Source organism: Dipodomys ordii, unplaced genomic scaffold (assembly GCF_000151885.1).
Source record: "Dipodomys ordii isolate 6190 unplaced genomic scaffold, Dord_2.0 Scaffold146, whole genome shotgun sequence".
NCBI classification, from domain to species: Eukaryota; Metazoa; Chordata; class Mammalia; order Rodentia; family Heteromyidae; genus Dipodomys; species Dipodomys ordii.
This window is the reverse complement of record NW_012267362.1, coordinates 3,369,531-3,396,301: the sequence shown is the minus strand read 5'-3', so window position 1 is coordinate 3,396,301 and position 26,771 is coordinate 3,369,531. Positions and strand designations below refer to the sequence as shown.

The following is a 26,771-nucleotide window of genomic DNA, read 5'->3' as shown; positions in this document are numbered from 1 at the left end:
ATGTTAATTAACCTTGTTGGCAAGGGCAAAATATTCAATGTTCAAGGATTTGGTGTGTACCAGATTGTTGAAGGTAAATATTAACTATTGAATTCTCGACTCCGATGCACCCAGGCAAGAAAGAATGAAAGCAAAATGGCAATGCATGCATGTATAGAGAACAAATACATAAATGCATTTATATAATGTGCAGAATGCATTTATATAATGTGCAGAAGTACCAACTAAAACTATATTACTTAATGTATGAATGTATAAATATACATGAATATAGACATTTTACTGTTAAAACTTTTTCTAGTGCTAATTTCCTAATGACCTGAATGTTATCAAGTGTTAAGTTGTTGAGAGTTTTAAGTTAAAGACATTGTACACTAATAAATAGCTAACAGATTTTTTTTTCTTTTTTTCTTTTTTTTTCTCTGCAGGTATTCCCAGTATTTCCAGTATTGGTAGTAAGTAAAAAAAAAAAAATTAAATAAGACAAAAATCAACAAACCAAGTCTAAACTAGCTTTGCATTGTAGTTCAGTTCTTCAGATCTGTTTTTCCAGTATCCATTTCTGATGTAAGAGACCATTTCCTTGGTGAACTGAATTTTTGTCTTGGTTTCCTGCACAGCTCTGTGAGAGAGAACAGTGAATATAGTTGTTTATACACAGCTCTCCACTATATATGTACTGCCTCATCTTTCCTCGCTGCTTGTATTGAGTAGCACTTACTTAGGTAAAAATTGCTCATTTAAAGAAAAAAAAGTCCTAGATACTCATACTTCAACAACAAACAACTCTCTCTCTAGAACGAGATATAAATTCCTAACATAACAGAGAGGCGCAGAGAATGGCTACCAGTGAAATCTCGTGGGCAGATTTTGAGGGAAAAGAAAAGAAGGAAAAAGAGAAGTCATATGATATCACTTTCCTAAATTACAGTGGTCATGTATTTTTTTTTGAGCACTTAAGTTCCAGGTTTGGTTGAAAAGGGGCTTCCAAAACACGTGAAGAATTTTAGTATCAGAAGACCAGAAATCCCTGCAAGAAATCTCTTAGGGGAAATCAGAGCAGTCAAGGAGAATTGTCTCTTCAGTTCTGTAGGTAAAACCTTCTGCAATATCATTTCAAAGAATATTCTCTGGCCACCACAAAAAGCCAGACTCTAGTTCCTCTTCCTTTGATATTCTAACCCCAAGCCTGAAATACTCATTGAAATTCGCATATTTTTTTAACACTGCACCCTTAAGCTCCAATGGCTAAGACCGTGGAACCATTACTGAATAGCTGAAGAGACAGAAAGTAGAGAGGAGTTCTCCATGATGCATTGTTTGAGTCATCCCTTTGGCCTGGTCTTTCTAGGGCTTGTGCCACAGGACTGTGCCAGGAAGGTGATTGTAGCATATATACCAGCAGCTGTAGTATTACCATTCTGAACACCCTTCTAAACAATAATATTCTGATAATTTGGAGGGAGGGGAACTTCCCGCTTCTTATAAATGCGCAGTCAGGTCTTCCAGTTTATAAACCAGCCCAGTTTATTTAATCTTGTGAAGAAGTTTGGGCACTGATTTGTTAGGCACTAGACACGTCAAATGCCATGCAAATCGGGCCACTTTGTGAATTGAAGTAGTGTTCCTATCTATTTAGACTCTGGCATCCTCTTTGTGGGGCTCCAACCTTACAAATGAAAACTTTCAGCTTTAATAGTCTCATTTTTCTGTTTGGTTACTTCCCTTGGCATTTGTCTCATTGTCTCTGTACCCCCACTAAAGGGCTCTTTTCAGGCCTTAACAATTGTATTTTAGAGCAGAAAGGAAACGAAATAGAACCAAAGCTAGAAGGACTATTGAGGCGGCTGTCCTAACCTGGCCCGTCTAAAGTTTCAGAAATGGATGGATGGAAAAGTAGGTCTTTGGTGCTGGGCTGTGTTGTTTCTGTGTTGAGTGCCAGTTGTGTGTTGCATGAATCCCCTGACTGACTGTACTACTCACGCTGTACCTCATCCTCCGCCTTCACCGCATCCTCCATCTCTGAGCATCAGCAGATGTTGACCTTTCACACACCCAATCCGGGAAAATCCCAATTTTTGTCTTGCTTGGGTTTGATTTTGAAATCAGTGGTGACCTGAAAGGATGCTTTTGTTGTGCCTTTGGGAAATGTGTTAACCTCTATTATCAGGAACCTAAGGAAATTTAACTCCTGATACCCATGACCAAAACCTTGTGACTAAAAATGATAGCTTGTAGTTTGCATTCAGTATGCCTCTGGCTGATCTGCTGGGAGCGTGAGGGGTGTTTTCTCAGATTTCAGCAAGTAGGACGTAAGAGCGTCTAGGGGTCACCCCACATCACACATGACTAGCTTGCCTGTTGCCTAGCTTTTAAGGTAAATGGATTTGCGATTAAACCATCAGACACAATTGTATCTTCTAGGCTGCTTTAATGATATCCACAAGTTCCTTCTTTGTGGGCTTATAAGGTGCTTGTTGTATGCACTGGTAGATTCCTTTCCTCTCCAAAGGTCAAAAATTCACACAGAGATGATTTCACTGCCTGTCCACCAGGATGCAGGAAGGGAGGAGTTTTCCAAGATGCCCAGTCAGGGAAAAGGAAGATGCATGAATTTTTTTAACCAAATGTTGAACTGGTGTTTACCAGAGATTTTCATTTTTTCCCCCAAAGAAGGAATCACTAAATGCAATTCCACCAGCTATTACAATGTACCACACCAATGAGACTCTCATCCTCAGAATGAATGGCAAGGAAAACAAATGATGCATATTATTGATGTATGTAACCATAAGCTTACATGCATACATCATATACACTTGTCTAAATGTTCTAGCCTTATAGATCTCAAATTGTCAAGGCCCATATTAATGTTCAAATGCATGGACAGAATGGACATCCTTTCTGATCATCTCCTAAACAGATTTCCTATTAAGGTCATTTTGTACTTGCTGTTGTCTCTCTATTAGGAAGTAAGTTTCCCAAACATCCCAAGAGTACGTGATTTAAATCTCAGGTCATTTTGATGTGCTTTGACCATGGCTGAAAAGATTTCTGGTGATATTGTCAGCAATTAATGATTCCCAAAATGGATCTCTAGTCCTTTGAGCCTTACCATTTCTGAATTTACATTACCTAAAATGACAACAATTCATTCCGTTTTCACTTTTTTATAGTGTTCATATACTTCACAGGTTAATTTGAAGTGATCAGTTGTTGATGCTATTAATCCAAATTAATAGTGATATGTTTGTTGATGTTTTTGTTATGGTGATAAACTAATCATTACCTTCTAACATATACCATCTGATTACAAGTCCTACAAAGCAAATCATTTCACTAATTATGCCAAACAATATATTACAAATAGCATAATTAGATCACCAAGAATTGAGAACTGCCCCAATACAAAATAGCTTCATGAAGGTGATGATCACTTCTTGCCAAAGCACATGACAGATATGTGAGAGGTTTTAGGTAGAACATCAACACAATAAAAGGTCACATCAAGAAAGATGGCTTTTAAAAACTAGGAATATTTAAACAAACCATATGCCTGAGAATATCAATAAAAGAAGAGCAAGAGGTAAACTTTTGTGAACTGGTGAAAGCTTATTCTTAAATAACTATCAAATGACTGACATGATTACATACAAAGTATAGACTATTGATGAGCTGTTTGTCTATTCCTTCTCCCCTCCATTCACTAATTAATTCAATTTAAAAGAACAATTCACTTAAGGGAAAAGATCTCATTTTCCTGTTTTCTCTTATAATGAGCATTACCTTTATCATAAACTTAAACATTCATCTCTAATTTGATTTAATTGGCAGGACTATTAAACAAGGGAAGTGCTACCTGCAGGGATCCATCAGCCTGTTGAGAAAGACCAGAAATGTTTTCATACTTGAAAACATTTGATGCCAGTTGGAGTCCTTGTAAAAATTGTTTTCCATACAATATCCAAATATTTTAATGCGGTATCAATATATTGTAGCAACCTAGATGGTAGGGGAAACAAGATTAATCATTTTCTCACCCAAGGGTTATTAATAATCATGTTCATGCTATCTAGAGAGTTACAGTGTGTGTTTGCTTTCCCCTCTTTTGCTTTAATACTTCTAAACCCTCCAAATAAAAGTTTCATTTGAATTGCCCTTTAACTAATTAGGTTTTATATAAAATGAGGGAGGGGGGCATGATCAGGCTAGTGTGGTGATATGGCAAGCAAATTGCATGGTGTGCTGCATTAATTTGGAACTGTTTGCTGATGTTCTAGACTGAAAGCTCACATCCCAGGTGAAACGCCTTTGGGACCATGAGATCATGTACCCAGTATCCTCATCCCAAATCCATTTCATATTTGTGTAACTAGCATTTCACATCCATGATACCTTTGTGGTTATCCTAAAATTGAATGAACATTAGGACATAGCTGCCTCATTCATCCTGAAGAAGAAATCAGATATTCCAGTACAGGAAGGGAGAAGACTTAATAAACAAAGGTCTGAGAGGTTTACCAATTTTTATTGACAACAATTTTCCCATCTTAAGCAAATTGACCTTTCCATGGATTAACCTTTTTCCTAGACAAATTTAGAATGTCAAGCCACTTTTTTAAGTGTGAGCTGATATTTCTACCTTTGCTAGTTGTCCATGTGGGATGGGAACACTTTTAGTGGGAACAAGAATTTGCCAAGATTTCCAAAACATACTATAATGAAACTTCAAACATGTTAATTGTGAATTCCTGCACTGTTGTAGTCACATAATGGACACATCATTTGAAGTTTTTTTTGGAATAGCAATGGAGAGATCACCAATTAACTGCTCCACTACTTGGGAAAAGTTAGGCCAAACTATTTTCTTAGAATTATGAAGTGGTAGTCCCTTGTACCTACAGAACAGTCGATCTGAGACTTATCAAGTATAATATGATGTGGTCAGAAATAATAACCTGACTTCAAAGGCTACACATAACATTATTCCAAGTGGAAAAACTTAGACAAGATCCTAGATTTGTTGACACCTACACCATGTCTGAACCATCCACTACACTGTAATCTTAAAAAATATGATGGTCTCTGAATTAATCCATTTCTTTCTAAGAAACTATGAAGTCATGGAGAAAAAAATAGGCATTCATTTTGTGGTACTTTACTGTGTTAACAGAACTCAAAAGTATGTTGTGTAGCTACAGAAGATAAGTGATTATCCTTCCCTCATTAAAATATGTCCATCCTCTATCAGTACATCTTTAATGTACTGAGGAAGAGGGGAAACATATAAATTTTGGATATAATATAGATCATGAAGTAGCCCATGAAATTAGCTATGCAAATTGTGAAGACTGCTTATATATACTGTTAGAAACCAGGAGGAGAAGGTTACCTCCAAGGCTCTAGGGATTTCTCCTGTACTACTTCAGGGTTCTCTCTAGATTCCTCTCTAGATATCAATAATATTACTTCAAGGTTCCCCAGGGAGGGGGCTGGGAAGGTGGCTCAGTGGTAGAGTGCTTGTCTTGCATGCCTGAGGCCCTGGGTTCGATTCCTCAGCACCACATAAGAAAAAAGAAAAAAGCCAGAAGTGGCGCTGTGGCTCAAGTGGTAGAGCGCTAGAACTGAAGAGTTGAGGGACAGTGCTCAGGCCCAGAGTTTAGGCCCCACAACCAGACCCCAAAAAAATGGTTCCCTAGGGAACAATAGCCATGATTTTATCAAACCAAAAACTTATCTCCACCTAATATTATCCTCACAAGCCCACAGAAGAAAGACATCTCATAAAAGCTCACTACCATCATTTTTACATCATGGTGACACTCTGCCTTTTAGAGGATACCGTATTGTAGCACCAAATTATTATGAAACATTAGTGTTGTTAGGAAACTCAAAGGGCAACACATTTAACTTTGCCATTATCCAGATCAAAACAAGTTAAGATGTCTAGAACAGTAATCACAATAAAATTGCAGCTCAATGTCCAATTTCCAACAAAGACTCTTTACCTTCAACCATAGCATTGGGACTTGACATCTCATTTATTTCAATTATTCCGGTATAAGATAGTACATGGTAGACTACTCTAACAAAACAATCAAAGAAACTTTCCCTTTGGTGGAAAAGCCACATTTTGCTCTGTCCTTAATAGCTGTCCCCCAAAAATGTAACCATTAACTCTATATATGCTTGGTGAACGCCATGTGTATTGGAAGACAACTTAATATTTTAAAGCAATCCTACCTTTAAAGCTTTCTTGATATAAGTAAAATGCCTTTAGCTCTCTTCTTCAAGCTGGCTTTTCAGCTTGATTCAGTATGGCATCAGACCTTGATGGCCAAGTTTAGCCATTCTAACATGGTTATATGGTTCACAGAACACTTTCCTTGTGTCCAAGAGGAGGAAAAAATAACCTTTCTTCCAGAATCTCATTTTTAGAATAGGAATCTCATGTTTTCAGATTGAAAATAGACTCTAAGGGTCACAATGAGATTGTTGTTTAACAATTTTCTGAGGAAGTCTCAACAAATAAAAGGAATTCAGAAAACCACGTATTGGATTCATAGTCTAAGCTAACAGGCATCTAAACTGAAAGAAGTATGGAAATTAACATATTGTTAAAGGTTAAAAACCAAATAATTCCCTCTCTCAGGATTGGAAATAATTTATATTGCTTTCTGAAGAGTAGTATTATTTAGTCTCTAAAATTGGATTTTATCCTAAAGTAAGCTACATCAAATATGAGCTACCTCACGTATCAGAATTACTGGCTTTGGGAATTATGATTGCAGTAAAACAGAGGGAACACATCATATGCCCTACATGAACTCAGTGAGAATACACTAATCTAAATTCCATTATAGCAGCACTATAGAGCTAATATCCGTTAAATTCTCACTACAATGTCAGGCAAATGTTCTCTCATTCAGTTTTCATGACAAGTAGTGTCATTATGCCCATTTTACTAATAAGAGAAGTCAGGTATAGAGAAAGAAGGTAAGGAACTTTACAAATGGTAGAGTTGTGGTTCTCCCCTGAACTCTATTTCTATGTTCCATATCTTCAATAAATGTCTTTTATGTAGACATTTTGTAGTCCTTCCATGCAGGTAATTTGCAAGTTTAAAAGAATGATAGAATAATAGCAACTGATGGGCATTTGCGATATTACTCATTTCTCAAGAGGGCATTTGTGGCATACGGGATTGAGGACTCTAATATTACTCTCTATATAGATGTAGTTTTTAAAGTAAAGTTAAGGAGATCATCAGGAAAAAAAATCAGTCTATTTTCGAAAAATGGGCTTTCAGGGTGAGTTATCCATAAGGCTATTCTTGAATGATTGACCATCTCCAAACATATGGTGAACTCTCTTCACCCCAAGAATACTTTCGTAACTCCAGTTAGATTTCACCATGAGCATGAAAAACCTCATAATCAAGTCCCACAGCAGGAATGTGCCCTCCACACAGGGAGTTCCTAGTCCCCAAAGTTCTCCAAAGGGCAAATGCATTAATGCCGAACCTTCATTCTTTCCACAAGCTGCAGTAAGAAGCACTAGAATTAGAAATTGTCAGCTGAAAGAAATCGCCAAAATCTCTTCTCCAGCATCTTCATCTTACAGAAAATGAAACGAGAGGACAGAGAAGTTAACAACCAGACACTTCCTTCGTGGCAGAACTGAGACCAGACTCCTCATGTTATGACTCTGGGTGCCATTTGCTTTATAACAAAATACCACTCTGAAACCCTCATATTGACCTAGAGATATTTCCTAGCTGATTTCTGAGGAAATGAAATTAATAAGTCTGCAACAATTCCTATAAAGGGACGATACAAATGCTTTTGATGTATTATAATTTTTGTTCCTATTTGCGATGAGAAACTACTCAAATCAAGCAGCCCAATGGATAAGAATTCTCAAAGGTTTCATGTTATGCAAAGACAGTCATTGGATTTGGATATGGTAAGATAGAGGATGTCTCAATTATGCGTTAATATAGCCTCCAGTGTGCTTAATTTACCTCTGGGAATTGAAATGCTGCTTAATAATATTTGTTGAATATTTAATTCATGGCAGGATCATAAAATTAGAAAAGGAGCCAGAAAGTAATTGGCTAACTTGTTCTTTTATTTGGCCTGGCAATTATAAAACAGTATACCTTTTCCATTGCGGATGGGATATTAAGTTTAAAATTTCATTATGATCAAATATAAAAATGTATGCACACTGACAATGACCAGCTATCAGAGTATAGAGGACACCATTATCAATACCCATTTGGGGGGACAGTTTTGTTCCCAAGGAAAACACATAGCATATGCAATTTTTTCCTACTAGAACCAAGAGTATACTGATTCAGGATGTCCACATGATGGCTATTGGTGGCCCTGATTTTTAGTTTTGCAGAAAAGTTAAATATCCTATATAATGAAAATTATTAGGAAAAATATTTAAATTATATCTTCAGGCAAAATCAAGGATTTTCCCTGAGCAAGAAGCTATCTTTAGCTACAGAATACAGAATAAAGTTGTATTCTAGGTAGGGAACAGAGTGTAACCGTGGTATCTCTCTATAAAATCCATATAAGTCAAGTAGCATTAACAATTCAAAAGTAGAATTACCTACATTGATTATTTTAAGTATAAGAAAATTTAAGCTGTGACCTTAGTATCCTGGAGAAAAATCACAAATCACTAAGAAGATAACTTTAATAATATGTAGACATAAAAATATTTAAATTATCAGGATATAAAGGAAGTGTAATTTGAGGAATTAATTTTGAAAACTAATTCATAGAGTTAATTTTTAAATTCATTAATAAATTAATTACCTAATTAATTAAATTTCTTGACAAAGCTTGTTAACCAAATTATTAGCTTATTTCTTTAAGACAAAGTGGCTAAATACTTAAATTACAAATTCTACTCCTGTATGTGGCCTGTCTTTGCCTCTATTACAAAAGAAATAAAAATGGAAAGAACTATCTCACTCAACTAGGATTGCCTTAATACGGTGATAATAATATAAAAGTACTTTATACAAAATCATAATAATAGGGGAAAATGAAGAAGGAAGTGACACTGATCAAGATGCATTGTATTCACAGACTGATGTGTTGAACCGAATCCTCTTTGTACAACTACATAAGGACATTAAAAACTTGAAATAGCTTTAAATAAACTATTTCTAGAATAACTCAGTATAAATTTATAGTTTCTTAAGGCTGAACATAACAGATCAATTTGGCTTCTTTAATTAATTTAATATCTTTTAGTGATTTAAGTATTCAAATAAAAAAACAATATCCTTCAGTGAATTGTATGATTTGCCTACATTACTAAATATTGATTTATTTACTAACACTTGGATATAGATGTTACATTACATTCCTTACCAATTCACTATAGGATAGCAATTTCATTTTTTTTCTTGACTTTAGTAATTACATGCATAAAAGCAGAGAATAACAGACCAACAGCTCTATTAGATCTGTGAGATTTATTTTCTAACAAATACTTTTAAACTAGTATAATAACACAAGTTCTTTGTCTTGTAAGAATGTCATTTGCTATAATATAATAATGGAGGAAGCAGTCTAATAAAAATAATATTCTGTTTATAGTAGCCTAACCACTGGAGATTAATTTCTTAATAATCAGCTATTTACTGAAAACCTGTTCAAGGCTTTGTCCTTCTTCAAAAAGATCCAGTTAGGAAGACAAGAAAGAGAACCATGAAATTTTAACAACCAATGTTAAAACTTAGGCTTGTCCACCTATCAGTGGACAATGAGGAGCTACTAAATGAGGTGCTATAGTGGAAGCAAAAGCTGTGTGTGGTCTTGGGTGGATGGCATAAGTAATGTAGTTTTAAGCTGGATGATAGGATTTGAATCATGAAATAGCTTCTTTAATACTCATGGACCATGCATTATAACATCAAATCTTAAACCGGGGTGTCTTCCTGACTTCAGTAGGGGACTGTTTTACTTGATGTATGGATCCAAGTCAAAAGTAATATTGATTCTGAAATTAAACCATGTTTTTAATTTTGTTTGTAATCAATACTTCATGAGGTATATTTTGAGGTTAATGCATCATAAAAAGCATTCTAACACCCATATATATGTGTATATATATATATATATATATCTTAGATATTATTGGAAGACCCTAGGGCTGTTCTTTCTTCGGAACCCTCCATAATCCCTCTTTCCTTCTCTGAGAAATTGCATACATAAAAATAGGGAATAGATCCACTTCATTTCAGAGATAATGGCTCACACTTAAAACATACCCCAAAGAATCTCTCATGAAAGACTAATGCAACCCGTTCATATCTGTAAATATAAATTGAGTGAATGGAAACTTCAAGTGAGAAATTATTTCTTTAGTGTTATCTCCTAGTTTCAGGCACCAGATTTTCCTGTCGGTTTGGAATGCTAAAGTCTCTATTTGATTATTTGTGTAAGAAGATCCCACCTTATTTCCAAAGGAAATGCAAGAGCTTTGTGAGGGAAGGGGCTATATATTTAATGTCCATTCAATGTTTTGGGAGTCATCAATTGCTCACTCTTGTTGGGTGTGGGAGTCATGTTTTGTTTAAGTGCATCATAGACAAGTTAAAAAGCAGATGTGTGGTTTGTGTCTGTGTCCATATAATTTTCTGTTTAGCTCAAATGGCATTATAGCTGGAAAATAACACTCCCTGATTTTTCCTGATGCATGCAGATCCTCCAAAGTTTAATAGGATATGGCCGAATATTTCTTCCCTTGAGGTTTCTAACCCAAAACAAGGTAGGAGCATGTAAAATTCCTACTGATATAAATCCTACATGCTTGGGGGAAAAAAATCCCATATACCATTTTTAACAGTAAATAAGAGCATTGTCATGAATGCCATGTCTTTGATCGAATCATAATTCATATCTTCTTTTTTCTAATATGAAAATTACCCTATAAATATTGGAGTGGAACAGGAAGGGGGAAAAATGAAGTGGTGCAAAAGTTGTATACCCTTTACCAAATTTATGTCAGCTGTCAGTCAGTCTCAAGAGAATCTGGGAACTCTGTTGCTCTGACAATATGGAGTATAATAGTCTTAGAAACTTGGGAGTAGAACAGGCTCTTTTCGCTTCCTCTTTTGCTTTCCTTAAGTAGAGTGGTTCTCTACCATAACTGTTGGCAATAATGGAAAAAAGGCAGCACCATGACACCCAACCAACCCAACAGCTGTTCTCTTTCTCTGTTGCTCCATATTGGCTTTTTAAAACTTTGGATCATGAAACAATCTCTCTCTGAAGTCTCCCTCTGTCTGTCTATGTCTCTTTCTCTACCTCTCCTTCTCTCTCTCTCTCTCTCTCTCTCTCTCTCTTTCACACACACACACACACACACACACACACACACACATACACACACTGTAAATATTTTGCTGTTGGGACTTTCCCTTTATCCTCCTTATCAATTAATATTTGCATCTAGCAGTGTTAATACTAGCCTAAATTCTGTATGTCCTTAAACTAGTAATTATATTCTGAATTTTCAAAAAAAGAAAGGAAGCAAAGGAAGGAAGGGAGGGAGGGAGGAAGGAAGAAAGGAAGGAAGGAAGGAAGGAAGGAAGGAAGGAAGGAAGGAAGGAAGGAAGGAAGGAAGGAAGGAAAGATACATACAACAATATGATTACACAGGAAGAATTTAAACTTCTGAAAATTGGATAAGGAACATCATAAACTGCAGAGTAGTATTAAATTCCTATCACCACCTAACCTACACATATGTATATTCTTGTATAAACTAGTGTTCATTTTTATTTAAAGCTATTCTTTTGCTTTCTTCTAAAAACAAAGTAAGAGAAGCGACTCATGTTTGACTTCTTTCCTCCTTAGTTCTATACAGGATGTTCTTTTTAAACTCTAATGAATACAGATGGAGAAGGAAATGAGCAAAAGAAGGAACCAGGAAATAGCTGCTATACAAAACAAAATATATTAGCAATTTGTTGAGGAATCAGATTGAAAGGGCTGCATTTTCAGTCCTTGATCAGAGTGATGAAATTGAGACTGTCCTAGATACATATATTACTAGCAAATAGAATTATCTTAATCATCTGCTCCAAATGGATTTTTTTAAATCTCTGCATACATATGTGGAAAGATAAACACAGATCAAGATAACCCCTGTTAGTATAATCTGTGAGGATTCAGGAAAAGGTTTAGTGGCTTTGTTGCTTGATAAGTTCAATGAGAGTGTCCTGGTGAAATGCTACTCATCATTTCCCATTGACTTTCATAGCTCAACTGATTATACAAGAGAGGATCTTTAACTTAGCATTTCTGCACTGTGAGTTTTAAACTGAACAAGATTATACATCTTTCAAACCTGAAATAAACCCATTTAATTAATTTTCTATGTTTTCTGTGAGTGTCACAGGACAAAAAGCTTCCAGAAATATTGTTAGGAAATCTGTATTGCACTTTTTTTAAGATAACAAGCTCACATGAATCTATTTAAGAAGCTGCACCAATATATAAAGTACTTGAACTTGAAATACTAGTGAAGGTGCACTGGATGTATAGCAGAGACCAATTCTATAGAATCTCAAGGATCATCACCCTTCATTCTGAGTGGACTTTTTGCCATTTTCATAAGTAACTTCATGATTAATTGGAAAAGAAATAGAAAAATAGAGAGAGAAAATCCTGCCTTTAACAAATAAATACATACACTGAGAAAATAACTTTTGTTAAAGGAACAGCTGCTCAACGTGACTCTAAGAGGAAAATACAAATGCTGCTGATTGGCTGGCCGTGGTGACTATGTTTTGTGGTGTCTAATTAGTTTAACCAAAAGATGGTCTAGCTGGTTTAAATGTAGACAAGGACTTTTGTGACACAGATTAATGTTTGAATTGAGGCAATTTTATTTCTAATTAACAAAGAATTCAATTACTATTTTAAAAGAGGGAAAATCAGACTCTGTGTCCTAATGTCCATATTATTAGGGTAGGAAAAAAAATATCTTTCCTTAGGTGGATTCTTGATTTACATGTTTGAGTTTTGGGGTTGGGGATTTTTTGACTCCAGAAATAAAACACCTTTCATTACTGTCAATGTTGAGTTATTTGCAGCCAAAACAAAGCCTTCCTTTATAATTGAAACAAATTCCTAGGATTAGATACAAATAGTCTTTTTATTGAAGGCTACTTTGCCAGTGGGTTGGTAATAAGATATTAACAGGTTGAACGTTTTTCACTATTGTTTCTAATTTGCTGTTCATTCTTTTAAACCTATCCAGTTGCTCCCAAATTAGCTTTGTCAACAGTTTCTTCTGTTCAAGTTGCAAACCACAAGAGAGGTAGGAATTCTTGGATTCATACAGTGATCCCATGCGTTATGTGTTGTGAAACATTGCACTGTATGAATCTGGAATATCTGTGAATTGTACCCATCAGCTTATTGGTGAGGCATGTTGACTGATACTAAAGGATGCTTTCACTAGTACTGCAATGTCATCTGTAAGAAAACAGTATGTTTTCCTCAAAAACTCGACTGCAAAAATTAAAGATGCTGCTGAAAGATGAATGTGTGAATACGAATTAAAACAATAGCTGGGTGCCCATGGCTCATATTTGTAATCCTAGCTACTTAGGAAGATGATATATGAGTTCAAAGCCAGCCTGGGCAAGAAAGTCTGTGAGACCCTTATCTCTAGTACCCAAGAACCGGAAGTAAAGCTGTGGTTCAGTGGTAGACCATTAATCTTGGACAAAAGAAGCTCAGTGGCAGTGCCTAAGCCTTGGATTCAAGCCCCAAGACCAACACCAAAACAAAAAAAAAAAAAACAAAGAAAGAAAGACAAAAAGAAAAAGGAAAAAAGAATTAAAACAGTATAGGCTCCTTCATTGACCACGAATGTGAGAGTGTTAGCAATGGCATCAATTTGTCTTGAAAACAAGCAGACCCACCAGCAGTGAGGTTCAAGGTTGTTTTTCATGACATGTAGGTGCCACACATGAAATTCATAGGATTCAAGACAATTTATACTTGAAACATACCCAGAAAGCTCTACATGGCTTAAGTGTTGACTATGATACAAATAAATAGTCATATTGCTTTCCTTAATTGAGCAATATCACACTTGTGACTCATAAATGGTCCATTCCAGCTGGCATCTATCATTCACAGAATGAAGGGTTTTGGTGGTTTGTTTTTTTCTTCAGAAAATGTAAACGACTTTTTTTTTATTTCATCATTTTCCTCTAACTACTCTGTGTCATAGGTATGTATGGTTTTCCACACTTGATTGTTGAGTGTGTTGTGTGGTTTTGTGTTTTGTTAGGGTTTTTTTTTAAATGTGTGTGCTGTTTAATTTTTTGTTGTCATTTAGGTTCTGAGTTTCATTTTGTTGGATTTGTTTGTTTTTTGCCTCCCCCACGCCCATGAAACATCACATACACAGAAAGAGGTTTAAAAAAAATCTGAACTTAGTTTAACCTACTTCGTGAAAATGCTCATAACAACTTCTCCATCGCTTATTATATTTAGTTATTTTCCAGATTCCAGCTAATAATGATTGATGCTTCTATGACATGTAAAGAAAAAGGAACAAAGTGATTGGGAGATGGGAAATTAAAAGATTCAGACCATGTCTTAATGCCTTACAATGTACTGTGGACAATGGAACATTAGAGAGGCCCTTTTGAGGTCCAACTGGGCTTGAAGTGTGGGGAAATGGGTCAGGAATGGAGCCGCAGGAGGCTCTGAGGGTGACAGGCCAACTGGGTGGTGTGGGGGTGTAGAACAGCAGTCTTTAAAGCCCTTTTTCAAGAAGATGCCCTTCCACAACCATGATATGCAGATCTGTGGAATGGGAAAGGAGAAAGGAGGCAAAGGGGAATTTGGCAGAGCCTCTCTCTTTTATGTAACATCAAATGCTCTGGATCTACAAGAGGCCTCTTGACCTGAAGGTGGACCTGCATGCTCTAATCTCATCCTAGAACGCAGCACTAACGAGGTCCAAACAATCCGAGGGAGGCAGGAAGAAGCCATCAAATGAAATGGGGCTTCAAAAACTACTTAAAGATGAAAGTCAGGCTGCAGTGGAGAAGGCACTAAGAGAATTCTAGAACCAGTTCACGCCCACCGTTGAGGAGATCTCTTAGCCCCAGAGAAACTATTACCCAGTTCATGCAGGGAATGAAAAAAAAAAATAGTTCATGCAGTTCTGATTTCTTTGCCTTCTATCTAAAGCATCTTTCCCATAGCCTTTCTTTTTGAATAACTAAAATGAATTTTCATTAGCTTTGAAGTTGAATAAGCTTTTCCTCATTTGGAAAAAATAGCAATAACCTACCTGTGCTACATTCAGTGTATGTAGAATAAGTATTGTTGTCTTCACATAGGTAGTGTAATGATGAAATTTTAAGTAACAAAGGAATGCTACTAAAGAAGGCACAAAAGGGAAATGTAATCCTCTCTTCTTCCAGAAAATCTTTGACTTCCATTATCTTTCTCTCCCACTTTTTTGTTTGTTTGTTTTCCTGTGACTTCTACCTACCCAAGTCTTCCCCAGCCAGTCTTAGTGAAAGGGAACCTTCTAAGCCTCTGGAGAGGTGTGGACCTTTGTGGAAAGACAACTTTGAGCTCCTTCCATCTAAAATGTGTCTAAATTTTATTGCTACTGACGAGCCATTACTCCCTTATCACCATAATTGCCTTCTCAAATTAAACATGTCATATATATGACATTGATTTTTTCCCTATCAAAACCATTATACCAATGGCAGTGAATGCATAAGGAGTGGTGTGGGAGGGGTTCCTTCCCAGGGGCATGTTTGGTGGTGTCCACAAAGAGACCTGAGTGTCATAGGTTGGGGCTGCTACTGCCCACAAAGCCTGTGACATTCTTGAGCTTCCTACAAGGCACCAGACAACCCCATCCAACAAAGGATTTGGCTCAAAATGCTAATCCTGCTGCTAAGGCTGAGGAAGCTGATCTTGAGCAGCAGGACCAGGCCTTGTTCCCTCTGTCACCTGGCACAGAACGATCTCAATCGCTCTGCTGGCCAAGACTTGCCCCACCAAATCATGTACCTGTACCTTACACATTCCTTTAGTTTTGCTCATTCAACACTTAAGGAATCACACTTGCCTGAAATATACATACAATGTGATTTGAGATTTTTTTTAAAAAAATGGCATCAAACCACATCTGTTTTTCAAAAATCTAAAATAGTCTGCATAGTTGACTCAAAACCTGTGTAGTGGACTCAAAATATGATCACTAAATCAGCTGCATCACACTGTGTGGCTGCTGTTTTTCTGAACTATTTAATGTATAAGAACAGCCAGAATCTCTTTGGGGACTTGGATAATGAAAGAATGAATTTAAACATAACTTTCTTCTCTCTCCCAGAGAAGGGTGCCTCAGGATCTTCATTCATTCATTTATTCACTCATTCATCAGCATTTTTGAATGATTAATATGTTCCAGGCATTGTTTAAAGTTCTGTGGTTACAACTGTGAACAAAGAATATGCTACTTATAGTTTTATGCTTTTAAATATTCTTTTAAAATATACTTTTCAATACATTATGGCATTTTCACAAAGGAAACAATAAATAAATCAATATACTTTTCAGATGTGCTACATTTCATGAACATTTAAACAGTCCAAGTACTGAGGGATCACACCTACAAAGCTAGCTATTCGGGAGGTTGAGATCTGAGCTAAAGAGCTCAGGGACAGCGCCCAGGTCCAGAGTTGAAGTCCCAAGTAAGAGTGCAAGGCCTGGAGTTCAAGCCTCAACATCAGCACACATAAAAAAGATATTAAACAGAATGGGATATTAAGAGATGTTAAGGGGGTTGGATTGAGAGCTGTTATCGAGATGAAGTGATCAGAGAATTCTGAGAGGCCCAAATGTGAACTGAGCAAGCAATAATGACTGATGTTTGAGAGGTGTCTGTGGAATATTCAGGACAAGACAAAGGGAAGTGCCATGGCTCCAAGTTGGCATGGTGGAGGAGCAATATGGAGGCATTGTTTAGCAAGAAGGGAAGAGAATGCTTATAAAGGAGCAGCCAGGGTAACACCAAGGCACTTGGCAATCAATGAACTCTTACTCTGAATGAGACGAGAAGCCATTAGGACTGTGAGCAATGATATTGTGATCTAATTTTGAGTGTTTCCCTGTGAATAAGAGATCACTGCCAGACTGGGGGTAGAGAAAGCAGGTTGGAAACAATGGCAGGTGTAGGTGAGGGGCAGCAGTACCCTGAAATGAGGTTAAGATGGTGCAGGAGGGTCAGAGGTAGTCAGCTTCAGAATGTGTTCTAAAAGCCTAGCCAGGGGAATCAGCTAATGGATTCGTTGTAGGAATGAGAAAAGGAATGCATTAAGAGCAACTCCATCTGTTTTGATTGAAGTCATTGGGAAAAAAGAAGTTATTTCTTGAGAAAGGGCCACCAGTTAGCAGCAGATATAAGAAGGTAGCCAGACACTGGTGGTTCACACCTGTAATACTAGCCTATTCAGGAGGCTAAGATCTGAGGACCACTGTTCAAAGCCAGCCAGGGCAGGAAAGTCCATGAGACTCTTATCTCCAATAAATGACCAGAAAACCAGAAGTAACTCTGTGGCTCAAGTGGTAGAGCACTAGTCTTGAGCTGAAGAGCTCAGGGACAGTGCCCAGGCCCAGAGTTCAAACCCCACGACCATCCAAAAAAAATGTAGCCTGAGAACTCAGTTGTGAACATGTTCAAGTTGAAATAGTTATTAAATGTTCACATGAGGCTTCTAAGAAGGTCACTACATGCAGTGTCTGTGTCTGAACACAGTGTCCCTCACCAACAGGATTTAGTCCAGTCTGGAAAGTACTATTTTAGAATGGTCCACCTATCGATTATTTTTTTTTAATTCATGAGACTGGAGAAGATGAATTTTTAAAATAAACATGTCCAAGGACTGGCTTCTCAAATGTTTGAGAACATAACAAACTGCAAAAGAATTTTAATAAAAAAATAAACCAAAGTAATGAATAAATAGGGAAGGAGAAAGAACAAAAGAAAACACTCCTTTGTTAAGAAGGATTGTCAGCTACCCCTGAGAATCCACTGATGTGAATGATCATGAATACAAAGTGAAACCTGTGTTTTGGAGAAGAAAAAAATCCAGCTACAAACAGCTGCTGGTATGTAGGCAATGTAGAGAGGGAGAATGAAATTTAATCAGGATCAAGTTTTTTCCAGAAGAGCATGGTTTGGGGGTAAGAAAGCAAGAGTATTTAAAAGAAATTGACTGTAAGATGGACCGTGAATTCTATGCTTCAATAGAAGAGAAGTAAGGACAGGGTGAGTCAGTGAATTGGAAAATTATTAAAGTATTAGCATTATCCCTTTAGGATAATATGATAATGTAGCCCTAACTGTATCATTAGCAATCATTAATGGATTCAATGGCTGAGTGGGAAGTGCAGGTACTAAAGAATGGTAAATGAACAGAGCACTGGAAGATAATACAGAAGTCTAATAATTACAATTACAGTGCCTTAAACTTATATGATCTTCTCATGTTTAATAAATCACTTTCCAAAATATTTTCTCATTTTACATTCTCAAATATATCATGGTCAGATTGCTTAGCTTTATCAAAGTCTCATAAGAATCCTAGAAATCTTAAATGAACCTAGTTTTAATAAGCCTACCTCCTAACTTGAAGAATATTCTAAATGTCTAGTTATTTGCTGGCATAAATTTATAATAGAGTGTGTTTGGCTAGGTAAGCTTTCTTATATAATTATTTAACTTTGACTATCAACGACCCACAAAGACAAAGTTAATGTAGGTCAGGGGCAGTGTTTCAGGTTTCATACTTGTAGGTACTTGGGAGGCAGAGATCAGGGAATTGTTTGAAGCCAATGCGGGGGGAGGGAAGAAAAGTTCTGGAAACTCCACCTCTATTGATGACTGGATGTAGTGGCACATACTTGTCATCCCAGTAACACAGGAAAGCAGACAGGAGGATTCCACTGAAGACCAGCTTGGGCTAAAGAAGACCCTATCTCAAAAAGAAACAATACAAAAATGGGTTAGTGGATTGACTGAAATGGTAGAGTTCCTGCCTAGCAAGGCCCTGAGTTCTCACCCAGCGTTGCCAATACAATTTTTAAAAAATCAAACAGATTATTGTCATCACATAAATCTGTACTTGTCATTAAATTCAAATCGGAGATAATGCTGTTACATTGGATATTAGGATAGTGGTTCATGGGACTGATCTCAAAATGTTATACTTGGATTACTTCTTCCTTCCTTCATTCCTCTGTTCTTCTCTCCTTCTCCCTTCCTTCCTTCCTTTCTTCCTTTGTTCTTTTCTTTTTTCTTGTTTCTCTGCCCCTGGGTAGTAGTGGAGATTAAGCCTAGGTCTTTGGGAGTGCTAGGCAAACGTGCGAGCTACATTCACAGCCCCAAACTTTAATGGTTTTCAGACTATTTTTCTTGGATAATACTTGGTCAACTAGTAGCTAAATGAGTAGTTTTGGCTTTTGAACAAATCCTGTAATGCCCCTGAAATCACCACAAAAAGAACTATATGACAAAATTTCTCCAACCTTTGCTCCACTAGCTTCCTGCCTTTTTATTCTTTTCAGGAGAATTGCTAATTACGTCTTCCCTTGCAAGGAGAGGGGCCTGGAGCAAAAAAAGCTAATACCAGCACAATACATAAATAAAAAATACATAAATAATGATAACTATAACATAAAATAAATCTACCTACCTGCTTCTGTGTATATTTCTGAAGGCCATTTTACCTATTTCCCTCAAGTGGAAATGAGTGCCTCCTCTGCCTAGATTTTTATTTATTTATTTATTTAACGTGTTAATGGGTGCTACTTTGTTTTCTAGTTACCAAAGCACATTTGCCTAACTCAATAGTCAAGCTTCTACAGAGCTCCAGAAAGTGCCTCAGATGAAGTTTTGTACATAGGAGGTGCTTTGGGGAAAGCTGGTTTCATGAAATTAGGTACATGGGGTCTGTTGCCCTTTTCAAAGGAATTCCAGGCAGCTCTGAGCAGTCCTTGGGAAAACAAGCAGGTTTAGAAACTTGCAACCACTGTTTCTAGAAAGTTTCATCTAGATTTTCTCTTTTGCAAACTCTGAAGCCAGGAAAGTTCTAGAAAGAAGATTTTGTGGGAAGAGACAGGTGGTGCGTGTACACACAAGGTGCAACTCAGATCTAGTTGATTTTGAAATGTGTATTTTTGTCCAAAGAAATTGACTTAGAGAATCTGTCACTTGATTATTATTGATGGCGCTCTTATTATCTTTTCTTGGCATCCTTTAACTATTGAGTTGATTTCTCTTACTCCATGTGGAAGTTCCAAAGTCTCCGCCCCAAACACTCCTTTCCTCTCTGGCTCCACCCTTCCCTCATCTCTAGCCCCTCTTCCTACCCATATATTTACATACAGCTGATCTCAGGAAAGGAAATGGGTTGGCTTCAGGATCTTCTGCTTCTTCTTGTGTCTTCTTGAATCAACTGAGTCCAGCAAGCTACTGATCCAAATCCAAGGTATCTTCTATTTTTCACTGTCCCAGTGTCCTCCATTTTTAGCCAAATCAAATCTCATTCCATCAGGATCACATCAATCTGTTGGAGTAGCCAACTCTCTAACAAATAAATCTGCATTTTTCTAACAAGTGGTAGCATGTTAGCGAAAACAATTGTTTTAGAGCTAGTTATCTTATTTTACCTTGCTTGATAACACTCATTTTTATTCTCAGTGAAATATAATCTCTCTACAATGTTACACAGTCTAAAGAGTAAATCAGCATTTAGCAAAGTTTTTCCCACATAACAGATTGACTCTATAAAATATAAATTGAATGAATGAATGAATGAATGAAGAATGAGGTTGAAGAGTGACTGTGTTTGGCCTCCTGGTGAGATACAAGTTAGATGTTAACCAAAAGTTATAGGTTAACACAAAAACTATGGATAAACACAGTTTTCAGAGTCATGCTTTCTCTTCTATATGTAAGAAGACCCACCTCATTATCCCTCTTTTTTTTCTACTTAACAGATATTTAACAAATATTTAAATAAATATTGTACCAAAAGAGGCATTGATTTTATTATTTCTTTGGAAAAGATTGAGCCACATTAATACCTTTTGACTTTGGTTGAGACATAAGACAGATATGTAGTACCCCTCCCCCACTCCACCCCTTCCAACTCCTCTCTTCGTCCATCTTCACATTTCCTTTCTAGTTCTTGCCATCATCACTCCCAAAACTCAGAGGCAGCTCCAACATTTTAAAGAAAGGAAGGAAGAGAAATCTGTCAGTTATTAGTGATCTGCCTTTTGGGTTGTTTTGTATTTTGTTTTGTTTTGTTTTCAGTAGCAGACTTAGCATGACACTTGAAAGAAAGGGAAATCTTAAAAATTGTTTTTTTTTTCATATGAATAATCTCTCCCCAGTTGTGTGTGTGTGTGTGTGTGTGTGTGTGTGTGTGTGTGTGTGTGTGTGTGTTCTCTTACCCATAACCATGCACCTTTGGCCTGAAGAGAGAAATATGTAAGAAAGTCATCTTCTCTAAGCATCAGGGAAAAGCAACGTATTATAGGGTTGTTTCAGTCCCTACTAAATTGGCCATGATTTCAATGAAACCCTGTTAGTGCCTTAACCTAAACTATAGTGAGACAAGGAAGCCATGGAAAACAGCAGCTTCAGACACTTGCTGCTCACATGTGTCTCTCCTTTTTTTTTTTTTTTAGAAAAAGAAAAGACTGCAGATATGAAGGGTGTATGGGGGATCCAATACAACTTCCATGTGCAAAACTTAGACTTTTGCATCAGTGGAAACCAAGCCTTCTCAAATTTTAAAAGGTGTACACCTGCCAATGCTTCTGTTCATCTTGTCTGCCAAGAATTACCAATCTTCAGTCATGCTCCCAATGTCCGACCTTTCTATCCTGCTTGAAACAGATGCTACTTCCATGCCCAGTCACAACCACCTGTTGTCGCCATGTGTCAATGTTGATTCCATCCCACCATCTTTTCTCCATCCCTCATTTAGCCCAAGCATGTAGTGTGCTGTTACTCTGCTGCTGTATACACTCTGTATACATCTCTGTTCTTCCTTGCAAGACTGTGAATGCTTCGGCCACTCCAATCGATGCAGTTATATCGATCTGCTCAATACAGTCATTTGCGTGAGCTGTAAACACAACACTAGAGGGCAGCACTGTGAGTTATGCAGGCTGGGCTACTTCAGAAATGCTTCTGCACAGCTGGACGATGAGAATGTGTGCATAGGTCAGTTCCATTATAATTTCGGCTTTTGTTTTCTGCTTTTCCAAGCTATGGGGAGCTAATATTTAGATTGGGAAGACTGGTGATTTGCACCACAGCTGAGCCAGAATGAACTTTCTCAATGAAGCAGAAATCTGTGATAAATTAAAATTTTACTTGTGCTGAATGAAATCATACTTGGGGGCTCTATTTTTAATCATTTTTATGTTGCTATGGGTTTAAAGAGAATGAGCTGAGAAATCATGCCTGGGAAATGAAGAGTTTTCTTTCTTCTTTTCTTTATGTGCATGAAGTCTTTAAACCTGGTCATGTTGACCTGTTTCTATGTTCTGAAATTGTATGATCAATCTTCAAAATGGAAATTCATTATACAGGATTTAATTATAGATAGGACCTATTGAAGCAGAAAATCTTGCATATCATTCATGATCAACAAGGACTGATGGATTTAAAATGTCACTATTAGAAGCTGGGAGTTGGTGGCTTAAGCCAGTAATCCTAGCTACTCAGGAGGGTAAGATCTGAGGACTGATCTTGAAGCCAGGTAGTGTAGATAAATCTGAGATACTCTTATCTCCAATTAACTAGCAAGTAAAAAGCCAGAAGGAGAAGTGTGGCCCAAGTGGTATAATGCCAGTCCTGAGCAGAAAAAAAGTTAATTAAGAGCTGGAGGCCCTGAATTCAAGCCCCAGTACTGGCAAACAAAAAGAAAAGTTATTATTGGAACTGAAAGCTTTAACAACTGGTAATGGAGGATTTGGGCTAACTTTTCTACCCTAGGAATGAAATTCCATTTATTGAATTTTTCCATAGACCCTTAAAGAAAGAATCTTTTCCCAAAATTATTCCAGGCAATAAATTCTCTTAGCTTTCAGATTGAATAAGTGCTCAAAACAGCATCTTTACAGTTTGAGTGCTACCATGCCCTCCCCCACAGCTGACCCTACCACCTGAAGAGCAGGTGCCCTTCCTCATTCAGAGAAACTCCTCCTACCTTTTGTATAGTGGAGCTTGTCTGTTAGAAAAGGAGGCTGGCTAGGTGCTAATGACTTCAACCTGTAACCCTAACTACTCAGAGGGCTATATATGAGGAGTGGAGTACAAAGCCAACGAGACAGGAAAGTCTGTGAGACTCTTATCTCCAATTAACCACCGAAAGTAAGTAAGAGATAGATAGATAGATAGACAGACAGACAGACAGACAGATAACCCAGAGGTGAAGTTATTATTTAAGATGTAGAGTGTGAGCCTTGAGTAGAAAAACTAAGAGACAGAACCCAGGCCCTGAGTTCAAGCCCCAATACTGACACAAGAATTTGTTTTTTGGTTTTTTTTTTTCAAAAAAAGGAGGCTGATGGAAAAAGAAGAAACAATAAATGGAATTTCACTCTATACTAAGTTATATTGTGCAGAATACTGTGAAAATGTATATATATATATATATATATGAAATATTGTATCTGTTATCAGACTGATAGTTAACTATCTGGTCAATTTTGAAGGTAGAATTTTTCATGTAGAATCTGAATTAAACAAAATATGGAAGAAGGAAAATGACAGGGATGAAAGAGGATAAAAAGAAAGAAGTAAAAAGGGGGGAACCCAATTCTGTCTAAGATCATTGCTTTTTGATTGGGTTGTTAAAGTCAAATAGATTCTTGCTGTGTTACATGGAATAGCTGTATGGTTGTTTTGGAATTTAATTGGGCCAAGTATACATAAAATTGTTTATATCTACAGTGGTTTCTATTTTGCAAAGTACTTCCTTGTTTACCATTTGTGAATTAGTAGAGGAAGTACTGGACTTAAAGCCTGGAGAGTCTGGTTCCGATCCAGTGCATATTTGATGGCTGTGTGCCTTAGGTAAGTCCTTTGAATCTCAGGATCTGATTTGTCAGGATCAGATGGGATGGATAGGACACTTTGTGAGTGGACTTGTAATTTTTTTAAACTTAATACTCATTAGCAAAATAGTAGGGTAAGTATTATACTAATAATGTTCCTTCTATTCTACTAGAGAAAAAAAGGCAAATTGACCCAAATCATATAGTTTTAGCAATGGACATTTTGACTTCAAAAATTGAATACTCCTCTAACTATTCTGTCATAATTAGCACAGCTAAGCATGTCAGATTTTACTTTAACATGCCTTTTACTGTGCTTTTTGGATGACAGTAGCAATTTCACTGTGAGTTTATAAGCAGAAGTTCAATTGCTTTCATTATACCTAGGTTACAAAGACTCGAGTATTAATAAAACTAATGCCTTAAAAAAAAAGAAAGACATGAATGCCACACTACTAACATGGAACAAACAGAAAAGGTAAAATAAAAAGAGCACAAGAATAAAATCTAATCATACATCACACAACACATAAAATTAAAGTGTTTCACGATTTTAACAATTTAAATAAATCAGGAAGGCCTGAAGGGCAAAGAGTCAAGGACAAGATTAAATGTCAAATTTAACAGGATCCACCACACACAACTGAGAGTTAAATTTAATTCCATTCTGTCTAGAAAGCACTAATGAAAATGAATAGATATTTACATAATTCACTTTCAAGGAATCAGGCTAGTTGTGGAAACTTTGAATTTCCCCTACAAATTCTCTAAATTAAAACTTTCTTTACAAATTCTCTAAATTAAAACTTTCTTAAGGTGCTTTTCCATTTTTTTGCATTTTTTAATTTAATTTTATTGTCAAGATGATATACAGAGGGGTTCCAATCCAATTTATTACTGGCTATGAAGGAACAGCTCCTACCTCTGTTTCCCTTAGATATTTTGGAGTAGTTATATAATTTTATATTGCAGCAAATACAAAATGCAGCTGGCTCCTCCTTGTTGCCACAGTGATGCTCCTTTGTAATTACTGATGAATTTACCTATTTTTCATATATAAATTCCCAGTCCAGCCATGTCTCCAAAGAGGCATGTAATTATCCTGTGATGACACAACAATTACATGAAGATGACATCCTCACATGCTTCTGTTTCATATAAACTTGAGCATTAGGCAGGAAGCTAGAGGATACATGGTTCATGACCTTGGGTAATCATTATTAATAATGCCTCCCAACAAGCTCTGCATTAGAATAAAACACAGGGCTCAGCAGTTGCTGAGCCTCGAAGTTAGGATGTATTTATTTATAATTCTCCTTGAAACCAAGATCAGGTAATCAGAGGTACCTTATATAGAACAAAGCAAACACAATGCAATCTTAATCTCTATAAATCAGTTGTAGTACAACTTTTTAATCAAGCTGCCGAAAGTATTTCGGGTTGTTTTGCAATTCCACAATCCTGCATATTTGTTTATCGTTTCATGGAATAAAAAAAAATATGATTCTCCAAGGCCATTTTCACTACTGCGACATCCATCCTTGAATATGGCTCCTTAACTGAAAATCTGAATTATTTGTACAAGCAGTGGAGAATAAAATCATAGCTCTCCTTGTCTTTTTATAAAGTCATGGAATAACATTACATTTAGCCTCTTACCCTGGCACTTACAATGTGTTCAGTGTCCTATTGTTTGGGTTTTGCTTTCCTTTATTTACATTTTTTCATCTAAAATCTTATATTAATTATTTTGGAGTACTTAACTAGAATAGCATGTGAGTTCATGCTGGCCAGATGTAACTTTGCTAACTGGCTTACAAAATATTAGTGATGTAATATTTTCATTAGCATATACAAAGAAGCTTCATTATGATATTTGCAACATGCATATCATGTACTTTGATCAAATGCACTTCACAACAAGAAATATATTACAGTCTTGATAAAAGAATAGACTTACACATATGCACAGACATTGAAAGCCAAACACTTTATTGTTTTTAAATATTCTTTTAAATTGCTCTCACATATACAATATTGGTAGAATAAAACTTATTACTTTAAAGAAAGCCCAGTTATTAAGGGTAAACCAAACTAGATTTGCAAGAAAGGGGCATTTTAGGGATCATTTAACTTTATTTTTATCTACATTTTTCACTATTATAAATATTTTGTTTCATCTGACAAGAGTAGCTCATGCCTGAAATATTAGCTACTTAGGAAGCTGTTTTCTGAGGACAGAGGTTGGATCAAAGTTTGAAGGGACAAAAGGCTGTGAGACTCACACCTCTAGATAACCTCCAAAAAAAAGCAGAAATAAAGAACACCTGCCTTGAGAGAAAAGCACCCAGACCCTAAATGCATGCTGCAAGGAAAGCACAATTAATTAATTAATTAATTTTAAAATAAATGTTTATTTTATTAAGAATTCTGAATTCGCCGGGCGCTGGTAGCTCACGCCTGTAATCCTAGCAACTCAGGAGGCTGAGATTTGAGGATCGAGGTTCAAAGCCAGCCCGGGCAGGAGAGACCGTGAGACTCCTATCTCCAATAAACCACCAGAAAACAGGAAGTGGCGCTGTAGCTCAAGTGGTAGAGCGCTCG

At 36.6% G+C, this 26,771-nt stretch overlaps 1 protein-coding gene across 6 annotated transcripts in view; it reads left to right on the top strand.

The window, feature by feature from the left end:
* Ntng1 (netrin G1) overlaps positions 1 to 26,771 on the top strand; it is a 335,480-nt gene that overhangs the window by 257,232 nt on the left and 51,477 nt on the right. For 2 of the 6 annotated variants that reach the window (XM_013031867.1, XM_013031866.1), the window contains exons 4-5: positions 429 to 455; positions 22,159 to 22,326. In XM_013031867.1, coding sequence (XP_012887321.1) covers positions 429 to 455; positions 22,159 to 22,326 — 195 coding nt within the window. Of the gene's footprint in view, positions 1 to 428; positions 456 to 10,734; positions 10,801 to 13,299; positions 13,360 to 22,158; positions 22,327 to 26,771 lie in introns of all 6 variants that reach the window. The other 4 variants (XM_013031871.1, XM_013031868.1, XM_013031869.1 and 1 more) reach the window with 3 other exon arrangements.